This window comes from Myotis davidii, unplaced genomic scaffold (assembly GCF_000327345.1).
Source record: "Myotis davidii unplaced genomic scaffold, ASM32734v1 scaffold484, whole genome shotgun sequence".
Taxonomy (NCBI): domain Eukaryota; kingdom Metazoa; phylum Chordata; class Mammalia; order Chiroptera; family Vespertilionidae; genus Myotis; species Myotis davidii.
The window spans coordinates 229,893-241,651 of NW_006295459.1; the positions used below are offsets into that span (position 1 = coordinate 229,893).

At 49.5% G+C, this 11,759-nt stretch overlaps 1 protein-coding gene across 3 annotated transcripts in view; it reads left to right on the forward strand.

Moving 5' to 3' along the window:
* Positions 1-11,759, forward strand: part of APBB1 (amyloid beta precursor protein binding family B member 1) — a 24,749-nt gene that overhangs the window by 2,586 nt on the left and 10,404 nt on the right. For 2 of the 3 annotated variants that reach the window (XM_006770045.2, XM_006770046.2), the window contains exon 2: positions 7,222-7,956. In XM_006770045.2, coding sequence (XP_006770108.1) covers positions 7,236-7,956 — 721 coding nt within the window. In that variant the 5' untranslated portion in view covers positions 7,222-7,235. Of the gene's footprint in view, positions 1-7,221; positions 7,957-11,301; positions 11,364-11,759 lie in introns of those variants that run through there. The other variant, XM_006770051.2, reaches the window with a different exon arrangement.

Genomic DNA, 11,759 nt, shown 5'->3' on the forward strand with positions numbered 1-11,759 from the left:
TCTAGTGTTTCCATAAAAGGGTACGGTTTTTTTTTTGTTTTTTTAGTTTTATTCATTTCAAACGGGCCGGATCCGGCCCTTGGGCCGTAGTTTTCCCACGGCTGGTTTAGGTTAACCTCTACTTCATCACCCTCTACATCTAATGTCACCAAGTTCTGTCACATCCACTACCTAAATATTTTTCAAATCCATTCATTTCTCTCCATCCCCACTGCTACCAAACTTAATCTAGGTTACAACCCTTTTTTTCCCCTTGGCTGGCTACTCTAATAGCATACCTCCCTTCCTTAAAAAAAAAAAAGCATCCATCTGGTCATTTATTCATTCAACAAATGCTATTTGAGCACCTAATATATACCAGGAATTGTATTGGGCACTGAAGATGTAATTATGAGCAGAATAGACCAGGTCCTTGTCCCATGGAGCTGACAATCTACAGGAAGGGAGAATCAGAAAAGAATAAAATTACAGATTTAATAGATATCACAAAGGAAAGGTATATGGTGCCTTGGGAACACACAAGAGCACAAGCTAAACTGATCTCGGGGGTAGGAAGGAAGGGTCAAGGAAGACTTCTCTGAGAACATGACATTTGAACTGAGACGTAATGGATGAGTAAGAGTTAGGCTGAGAGGATAGGGGAAGGAGGTTCTAAGCAGAAGTGAAATCACATGCAAACACCTTGTGGAAAGAGACAATATGATGTTTTTGAGGAATCAAAGAAGGCCAGTGAGGCTGGAGAACAGAGCCAAAGCTGGAGAGGAAGGCAGGGGCCAGACCGAGCAGGACAGTTGAGACCATGTTATAAATTTTGGTCTAAAGGTCTTCGTTCTTGATGCAGAATGTTGATGGCAGTGGATGTGGAGAGTAGATCAAATCTAGAAATATTTTCAGAGAGAAAATTGTCAGTACCTAGGGATGGATTGAATATGAGGAGTGAAGGAGAAGGTAGTGTCCAGGATGGTTGACACTCCCTACTCAGGATAGTTGATCATATCATTCCATGAGCCAGTTAGGGGGTGGGCAAGAGAAACATGAGTGGGCATGTTAGTTTGAGAAGCCTTTGAGACATCCAAGTGGAGATGCTGAGTAGAAAGAAATGTACATGTCTGGAGCTCAGATGAGGGATCTGATGGAGGGGTAAATTTGGAAACCATTGGTATATAGGTGGTAACTGAGGCTATGAGCATGAATGGATACCTATAGTGAATATAGGTGAAAAAGAAAAAAGGGCATAAGAACAACATGGGGCCCTAGCCGGTTTGGCTCACTGGATAGAGTGTTGGCCTGGGGACTGAGGAGTCCTTGGTTCGATTCTGGTCAAGGGCATGTAGCTTGGTTGCAGGCACATCCCCAGTGGGGGGTGTGCGGGAGGCAGCTGATCGATGCTTCTCTCTCATCGATGTTTCTAACTATCCCTCTCCCTTCCTCTCTGTAAAAAATCAATAAAATATATTTTTTTTAAAAGAACAAAAAAAAGAGAACAACATGGGAAATTCCAGCTGGTAGAGGAAGATGAGCCAGCAAAGGGGTCTAAGAAGCCACCAGATAGAAACTAGAGTGTAGGAAGGACACCAGGAGACGTAGCATGTAGAAGCCATGGATGAAAGTTGGATGAGAGGCCCATGGTATCAAATGTGCAGAGTGTACAGCCTAGATGAGGACTGTGAGTGATTGTTGGATCAGTGATCTAGGGGCCATGTTGACCTTGGTAAGAGCTGCTATTGAGGTGTGTCAGGAGTGGAAGCAAGATTGGAAGCGGATAAGAAGTGAGTGTGAGGTGAAAATGGCGGTTGGAGGAGGTGCAGAAGAGATAGAGCAGCACGTGGCACTGGAGGAGGAGTGTTGGGTCAAAAAAGAATGTGTGTGTGTGTTTGTTTTAGGTTGGGAGATAGTAGATCCCATGGAGAAGGAGAGATTGATTATATTGAAAAGAAAATGGGTAAGCAGTGGTATAAAATTCCTGGAAAGGCATGAAAGGAAGGAACCAAATGGTAGGTGAAGCAGTTGGTTTTAGGAAGGAGAGAAAAGGATAGATAGGTCCTGAAGTCAGCAAGTCTGTATGTTTGAGGACATTCCCGACTGATGGCTTCCATTTCCTCTGTGAACTAGGAGTGGGTGGTCATCCTCTGAGAGGGTGGGTGGTGCAGGGGGTGGTCAAAGGAGAGTTGTGTTCTTGTCTTAGCTAAAAAGTCCCTTCGTCAGGAAGGTCTTTGCTGATGTCTAGGCTAGAGTAAGCCTCAGGCTCCTACAGTGTCATATTCTTCCCCATCATAATACATAGTCTTGTATCAACAAATAGGGAGTGCTTTTAGGTGCCATGTACTATTCTACATACCGGCATTACACTTTATTGTAACGACCCGTTCAATGACTATTTCACCACTAGATTGTGAGTTCCATGGAGAGGAACCATTTCTTTATTATTCCTCACTCTCCCCCATGCCATGCAAAGTGCCTGGAATAAGCTGCCAGGTTAGAAGACCCTTGACCTTGAGCAAGATACCACTCCCCCTCTTAGTCTATCAGTTTCTTCAGGTCTAGTGGCCTCTCTTAATTTCTGCCTGAATTCCTTGCCCAACTACCTGCCTTGAGCCAGAATCCATTTGGCTCTTTCCATCCTTCAAGGGGATCCAGATATGGATAACCCCAATGAGAGGGGAGAGGTTGGGTCTGGAAGATATTGGGCAGCTGGGCATCCTTTGATCTCAAAGGCAGTGTGATCACCATCACCTCAGAACTTCCCCATTCCTCCCCCTGTACTTTCTGTCCTGCTGACCAGAGATGGACAAGGCTGCCCAGGCTCTTTGCTGTCCCAGCCTTACAGTGCATGTGCCCTTCCCAGATCCTATTCCAAGTGCTAAGAAGCTTGGTCCGAGCCTGACCTCTGCAAAACCCAGCTCCATACGCCACTGCCTTAGGGAAGCACTGGGCATGAGCTTGCCAGAGTCACGGCTCTCCCACCTCCTGAAACTCATGGAGATGCCGCTCTTGAACAGCATAAGAGCTAGGATGTCGGTTTAAGTAAGCTCCCATGCTCCTTTCCCCCTATGTCTTAGCCCACACCTGTCCTGCACCCCAGGCCCCTCTTACTTCCTTCTCAGGGACCCTTTACCATTCTCCAGCACCGTTTCTACGCTCCCATTGCCCATCCTCAGCCCGTGGGGCCACACAGCTTATCTTAGTGTCTCTTTCCAAAGAGTTTCAAGCTTCCTAGTGTCTCTCACCCTGTCTGCCTCACCCATCTTCCTTTCCTTCCACACTGAGGGCCAGCTCTGTGGCAGATGCACGGTGGACTCTCATTGTGAGTGGGAAAGTGAAGTTGAGCAAGACATGCTCTCTGATGTGCTGATAGGATGCAGTACTGGGTATTGTGAGACACAAAGGAGGGAATGGTCACTTGAGGATGGGGAGAGAGGACTGAACAAGAATAGACTTACTGCCCTAGTTGGTTTGGCTCAGTGGATAAAGTGTCGGCCCACAGACTGAAGGGTCTCAGGTCTGATTCTAGTCCCGGGCACATGCCTGGGTTGTGGGCTTGATCCCCAGTAGGGTGTGCAGGAGGCAGCCAATCGATGATTCTCTCTCATTGATGTTTCTATCGCACTCCCCCTCTCCCTTCCTCTCTGAAATCAATAAAAAAATATATATATTTTTTTAAAAAAGAATAGATTTACTGCTTAGGAGCTGTGACCATGGAGCCACGTTTTGAAACAGGAAGCAGAGTTTCTCATAAGGGGAGATAGAATTCCAAGCTGAGGGCAAACAAAGAGCCAGGGCTGTGAGAGTGTGACATGTTCTAGAACCCACCATACTTCACGTGGCTGGAGTGTAAGGTGTGAAGGAGGCAGGGAGGAGGAGATCCGAGAGGTCATCTGCATTGGCTCAGGAGGCTTTTGGTGTCCTGCTAATGAGCACAGATGTTTTATCCTAAAGGCAGGGGTGAGCCATCTACTTTTTCGAACTGGGGAATTACACAATCCCGTTCCATTTTTGGAAGATTACTGTGGTTTTGGGTAGAGGCAGAGCTGTTTATTTTTCTCATTGCCCAGGTGGCGCCATGTGGAGCAGACCAGCAGTTCCACGTGAGGCAGACATAGACAGGAGCCTTTCCCATTTATTTCACAGATGTGTGCATAGCATTGTGCTAGGGCAGCGGTTCTCAACCTGTGGGTCGCGACCCCTTTGGGGATTGAACGACCCTTTACAAGGGGTCGCCTAAGACCATCGGAAAACACATATATAATTACATATTGTTTTTGTGATTAATCACTATGCTTTAATTATGTTCAATTTGTAACCATGAAAATACATCCTGCATATCAGATACTTACATGACGATTCATAACAGTAGCAAAATTACTGTTATGAAGTAGCAACGAAAATAATTTTATGGTTGGGGGGGTCACCACAACATGAGGAACTGTCTTAAAGGGTCGCGGCATTAGGAAGGTTGAGAACCACTGTGCTAGGGTCTGAGGAGCCAGAAGGCACAGAAAAGCGAGCTATGGCTCCTGCTCAGGACCACCACGCCTGAGAGATGGCAGAGCCTTGCTCAGCAGCCTGAACACCTCGCTGCCACCTGTGCTTGGAGCCGAGAGCCACACTGAGGTGGCAGAGAACTGGGGCAGAGGGTCAGGGAGTGAAAGGACTTCCTAGTGGGGAACAGGGAGACAGAACCCTCAGGTGGGAAATAAGGAGACAGAACTGTACAGTGGGAGTCAGAGAGAAAGGTGGGCATTTGAGAGGCAGTCAGTGAGGGAGAGTTGTGTTGGGGAAAGGGTCAAGTAGGAAGAGAGAACTCTAAGAGTGTCAGGGAAGTAAGAGTGTCATGGTAGGGGCTGTCGACAAGGGACAAGAAGAGAAGGAATTGGGAAGTGGTTGGTCAGGAGGCAGGGACTGTGATGTGGGGGGCTAACAGGGGACGAGCACTTTGTAGTGGGGGTCAGGGAAGGAGAGTAGCCCAGTAGTGGAAGGTCAGGGAGAATGGGGAGGGTGGACTGGGAGCTTGAGGGTGAGGCCACTGGGGCGATGGGGCTGGAAGGATAGGCAAGTGGAGAAGGTGATCCGTGAATGGCTTGTGAGGAGGGAGGAGGGGTCTGAGGGGTCAGGATACATGGGCTGTCACTGCGGAACAGGAGGTCCCCTCAGCGGAAGGGCAGGCAGAGTTTGGTTGGGGCACCATGAGCACTGGTTGAGATGCAGAAACAAAGTGTGCTTTCTGAAACTGGCAGCGGAGGTGCTAAAAGGAGGCCTGGAGGAGATGGGAGGGCACATTTCAACATTAATTCTGCAACTGTGTATTGAGTTCCTCTCCTGTGCCAGGACCGTGTTAGCTCTAGGAATACTGCATTGAAGAAAAAAAAAAATCCTCACAGGATGGAACTGAAATTATTGTCGTGAGGAGACAACGATTTATAAAAAGCAATAATAGCCCTGGTTAGTGTGGCTCAGTTGGTTGGAGCGTGGTCCCCTACACCAGAAGGTGGTAGGTTTCATTCCTGGTCAGGGGACATGGCTAGGTTGCGGATTCAATCCCCCATTGAAGTGCATCACATCCATGTTTTATTTCTCTCTCTCTCCCTTCCTCTCTCTAAAATAAATTAAAAAACAAAACAAAATTAAAGCAATAATAAAAATAATAATAGCTTGTCAGATGGTGTTAGGTGCTAGGGAAGCTTTGGGGATTGCTGAGAGGGGGTATAGTGACCTGCAGTTTTGGTGTGTGTCTGTGTGTGTGTTTTCAATATGTTTTTATTGATTTTTTTAGAGAGAAAGGAAGGGACAGGGATAGAGAGATAGAAACATACATTGGCTGCCTCCTGCATGCCACCTACTGGAGACTGAGCCTGCAACCTGGGCAAGTGCCCTGACCAGGAATCGAACCAGTGACCTCTGGTTTGACCCTCATGGTTTGACATTCAACCACTGCGCTGCATTGGCTGGGCGTGACCTGCAGCTTTTTTTTGTTTGTTTGTTTTGTTTTGTTTTTAAATATAGTCTTACTTATTTCAGAGAGGAAGGGAGAGGGAGAGAGAGAGAGAGATAGAAACATCAATGATGAAAGAGAATCATTGATCGGTTGCTTCCTGCACGTCCCCTACTGGGGATCGAGCCTACAACCTGGGCATGTGCCCTGACCGGGAATCTAACCATGACCTACTGGTTTATAGGTCAACACTCAACCACTGAGCCATGCCGGCTGGGCATACCTGCAGTTTTTGTTTTTTTAAATAGATTGGGAGCATTTTTTTTAAAGGGGTTTACCTTTCTAAAAAATATATATATTTTATTGATTTTTTACAGAGAGGCAGGGAGAGGCATAGAGAGTTAGAAACATTGATGAGAGCGAAACATTGATCAGCCTCCTGCACACCCCCTACTGGTTTTAAGAGTATTCAGAAACGTCTCACTGAGAAGGTGACATTTGGGCAAAGACCTGAAAGGTTGGAGGATCCAGTTCAAAGGCTCCTGCTGTGACCCAGGCTTGGGTTAAAGGGGCTGATGGAGGGACTGGTGCCCGAAGTGAGACACCTTATATAAAGAGTCACCAAAATATAGCGTCAACTGGCTCAAGGAGCCATGAATTGGAGCTGAGGCCCTTCCTTTGTGACCTGCCTTCCCTGGGCCCTGCCCTGCAGGCTGGGCCTGCAGCTCTTTCTTTCCTGACCTCACAGTCCCTATAGGGGGTGGGCTTGGGGGCTGGTTGAGCCCAGTGATGTATGATGATAGGAACGCAGCCTGGGGAGCTCAGAGGTCGGACTGTGGATGGCAGTGTGGCAGAGGAAGGGGCAGTCAGTGTCCAGTGTTCAGAACACATGAGCTAGGCCCACGCCAGCTGTGTCCCTGGCACAGTGAGCCCCAGTTGGGTGAGCTGGGGGTGGGGATGCATAGAGAGCCATTGTGTGGAGGCTCCACTGTTGGAATTGAGGGAAAGACAGAGGTTGGCTGTGCTCTCGGGGGAAGTCGGGATTTGTGGATGAGGTGGGCTTCGGGCCTGGGCCTAGTCTGGGAGAGGGGTGGTGGAGGACAGGAGTTAAGCTCAGTCATCCCCTATGGGAGAATAGCTCATACACCGGGCGCTGTGGGCTGGCCTGCTGAGAGTAAGGGAGAGAAGGAGCCGCAGGGCACAGCCCTGGGGCAGAGGCAGGGTGCTGCTATCCTGACCTGGAGGCTAAACATGGTCTTCCCTTTCCCCCCAACCCCCACCCTGCCCTGCAGGATCTGCCAAGGCCATGTCTGTTCCATCATCACTGAGCCAATTGGCCATTAATGCCAACAGCCACGGAGGCCCCGCCCTGAGCCTACCCCTGCCCCTGCACGCTGCCCACAACCAGCTGCTCAACGCCAAGCTGCAGGTCACGGCCGTGGGACCCAAAGACCTGCGCAGTGCCATGGGGGAGGGCGGTGGGCCTGAGCCGGGCCCAGCCAATGCCAAGTGGCTAAAGGAGGGCCAGAATCAGCTTCGGCGGGCTGCCACGGCCCACCGCGACCAGAACCGAAACGTGACCTTGACCCTGGCAGAGGAGGCCAGCCAGGAACCTGAAACGGCACCCTTGGGCCCCAAAGGCCTGCTGCACCTGTACTCTGAGCTGGAGCTTTCTGCCCACAATGCGGCCAACCGAGGGCTCCGAGGACCCGACCTGATCATCAGCTCCCAAGACCAGGGGCCAGACGAGGGAGAGGAGAAGGCAGCGGGAGAAGCAGAGGAGGAGGAGGATGAGGAAGAGGACGAGGAGGAGGAGGAGGACTTGTCTTCTCCCCCAGGGCTGCCTGAGCCCCTGGAGAGTGTGGAGGTGCCCCCTGCATCCCAGGCCCTGGTAGACGGCCCCCGGGAGCACAGCAAGAGTGCCAGCCTCCTGTTTGGCATGCGGAACAGTGCAGCCAGTGACGAGGACTCAAGCTGGGCTACCTTATCCCAGGGCAGCCCCTCCTATGGCTCCCCGGAGGACACAGGTACCTTGTGGAGGTGACGTAGGGATTGTGGGAGGGCCAGAGGGCAGAGGGCAGGGCCAGCCTGGGGGTGAGTCCTCAGGCCACAGCAGGCCACGCCCAGGTTTTCCTGAAGGAAGCCATTCTCACCTCAGAGACTGCTTGGCCACGCTGACCAGTCCGTCCGTCATGCACCCCTGACGGACAGCAGGCAGGTCCGTTTATGGGGCATTTACCAGGTACTGGTCCTGTGCTCAGCTCTATCGTATTTAGCCTTCACAATGCTATGAAGTCGATACTATTTTGTGCCCATGGTACAGATGACAAAACGAGGCCTGGAGAGGATTAGTAGCTTTCCTAAAAGCCCAGAGAGTCTGAGATCACAGTAGAACTGAGATCTAAACCAGGTCCGAGTCCAGGCCTGCGCTCTGGGCCCTGTGCTAGCCTGCCGTCAGTGCACACGGCACAAGGAACCAGGGCGCCTTGGGCCCGACTTTGACATGCGTGGGAGGGAGCAGCAGCACCTCTCCACAGAGGTCACTTTGTAAAAACGAGGGAGTGTTATGTGCAACACACTGGGCGTTGCAGAGATCCTGTTTTGAATTATTTGTATCTGGAATAGAATATTTACTAAGTTAGGAAGAATAAATATATATTTGGGGGGCGGGGGCTTGAGGGAGAGGAAGAATAGATATTCAGATTCCAAGGATTGATCATTAAATGTGTCTCTTGGGAAGTAAGTTGAGTCTCCACACTTGCTGATATCACATTTGTGGAGATGCAGACAAAGCTGAGAGCACAGAGCAGAGTGAGTGGGCTGTCGCCACAGCTGGGCATGTGGTGGATGGGGGTGTAGGTAAAGATTAGGAAAGACTCCCCTGCATCAGGCAGCAGGCACCATACCCAGACTCCAAACAGTGGAACCTTTGCAGGAGGCATGTGGTTCCGATGAGCCAAGGGCAGTACACTGTACCCTTTCAAAACTCTTATTATGGACACTTTCAAACATATGCAAAAGCAGAGGGAATAGAATAACAAACCTGATTTACCTAGGACCCAGTTTCAACATTTATCAACACCTGCCTAGTCTTGCTACATCTGTACCCCCACCTACTCCTGGGCCCCAGCCTAGGTTATTTTGAAGTAAACATTTCATCCATAAATGTTTGCCTATCCATTGTTTTAAATTTTATCCTCACTGGAGGATATTTTTTTCATTGGTTTTTAGAGAGAGTAGAAGGGAGGAAAGATGGGGGAGAGAGAAACATCAATTGTTTGCTTCCTGCACTGGGCTGTGGATTGAACCAGCAACCGAGATATAGCCATTCTCGAGGCCGATGCTCTAACCACTGAGAAACCGGCCAGGGCAGCGCATACATTTCTAAGAGATGTAACTCTTTTATTTATTTTTAATATATATTTTTATTGATTTCAGAGAGGAAGGGAGAGATAAAAACATCAATGTGGAGAGAGAATCATTGATCAGCTGCCTTCTGTACACCCCACACTGGGCATTGAGCCTGCAACCTGGGTATGTGCCCTGACCGGGAATCAAACCATGACCTCCTGGTTCACAGGTTGATGCTCAACCACTGAGCCATGCTGGCCGGGCGAGATAAAACTCTTTTTAAAAATTCACAATACCTTTATTATGTCTACAAAAATTTAGCAGTACTCACTTAATATCATCAAATATTCAGTCAATGTTTACATTTTCCCAGTTGTCTAATAAATGTCTTCCCTGCCTTTTAAAACACTTTTTTTGTTTGAGTCAATATCCATATAGGTCCAGACCTTTTGATGGTTGATATGTCTCTTAAAGTTTCTTTTGATCTATACATGATCCCTCCACCTCTCTGTCATCACTTCTGCCTGCGGTTTTTTAATGGAAGCCGCGGTGGTGTTTGCCCTGGGTTTTGCTTGGTCGAGACTTGCACATCCTCTCTCTGTGGTGGTGCTGAACATGTTCCCTTCCCCTGAGTTTGCCAGGAGCTGGTAGTGAGTTCTAGAGTTGGAATCAGACTCAGATTTGAAATGTTTTTGCAAGAACCTTTTATAGGTGCCATTGAGTCCTTCTTTATCAAAGGCAATGTCTGGCTGCCTCTCTCCTTTGTGATGTGGCCTTTGATGGTTGTTGCTTGGACCCCCTTAAAAGGGAACAGCTGCTCTTGCAGTCCAGCTCATTGTTTGTAGGGTTGGGTTTGGGAAAATGTAGTCTCAATGGAGCCATTTCATGTAACTTTTACAGGGAAACGGAAAACTAGATATTGATGTGAACTATCTGAATTTCTAAATGTTAACAGTCAATTCTGTTTTTTAAACACCTTGCAGGCCACACAAAATCTCTCTGAGGCTTGCACCTGTCTGCAGGTGGCTGTTTTGCAACTTCTGCCCCAAGGGTGGGAGCCAGGCCAAATAATGAAAAGGGCTTGGTTGCTCAGGGCTCCTGGGATGGTTACTGTGGTAGCCACATCTAAGAACCTTCTGGGAGTAGGAGGATAGAACTGCTGGAGACCTGGGAAGGGTATGCAGGCATAGGCAGTGACCTTGGCAAGGGCATTGGCGTGGCAAGAGGAAGGTCAAGGATCACACTCCAGTGGAGGCTGTGGAAATTGAGGGTAGCCATGTGGGGCCCGCCCAGGAAAGGGCCTACTGTTTTGTGATTGTGTTGCTATAAGCCTGAAAGCCACAGAGCAGTTCTAGACTCCTGTAGGAATGGGCTAGAATTAAGCAAAAATTATTTCTCCTTCCCACTTTAGTATCTCCACAAAGTTGTTGATTGATTGCATAAGTGAATGAATGAATGCTGAATGAATGAATGCACTCAACTACGTGCGTGGGGTGCATACTCTGTGCCAGGCCTTGTCCTGAAGGCTGGAAATGCACACTCCAGGGGACAGGTGTTCCTGCCCTCATACACTCCCAGGCTAGTGGGGAGACAGAAGTACAAAGTCAGAATCAGCATGATGCCCTGGGATGGGGCAGTGCAGGAGAGGCATCTAACCCTGCCTGTGTGTGGGTTTGGGGTTTGGGGTGGGGTGGGGTGGGGTGGGTTCGTTTTGAGAAGTGACCTTTACACTGATGCCTGAGGGAGGAGTTGGTAATAGGCAGGTGAGGATGGGAGGGAGGGAAGCTGGGCTGGAGAATATGGGGGGCATGCCCCAAGCAGGGGGAGAGAGAGAGAGGAGGGGGTTAGGGATGGTCAGACGATGAGGCTGAGAGGCAGTGGTTAGGGGCTCCTGACAACACACAAACCTTAGAGGGAGGAGGGGAGGATTTGGATTCCATCTTGAGGGCGAGGAGAGTAATTTACAATAAAGAGTAATTTCATCAGCTGAGATTTCACAACAGTCATTCCGGCTGTGATGTGCAGCCCAGACTGGTGGAGACTAGACTAGAGGGAGGCCACTGGCGCTGTTGCAATGATCCAGGTAGGAATATGAGTAGTCTGGGTGGTGGTGGTGACTGGGAGGTAGGTAGTGGTTGGAGGAGATGTGCCAGGCTCCAGCAGGGCCTCCCAGATGGTCAGGGCAGGAGAGCGGCCCCTCCAGGTCAGATCGGAAGGAAGAAGCTCTCTGAAGCAGGAAGGTACAGACTGACAGGGATGCAGATGGACTGGTGTGTGTGGCTCAGTCAGAAGATGGAGAATTCACCCCCCAGTTTGAGAGGTGTATGACTTTCCGTGAAGGCGTGTGTGGCTGTAGAGGGCATGGCTGCCCTTTGTGCTGATGTTCTTGGAAGGTTTGGCCTTTGAGCCCGGAAGACGGTGGGAGGTCTCTGGAAGGGCAGGCATTTTAATTCCCTAGGGCCTGAGGGTGGGGATGGGT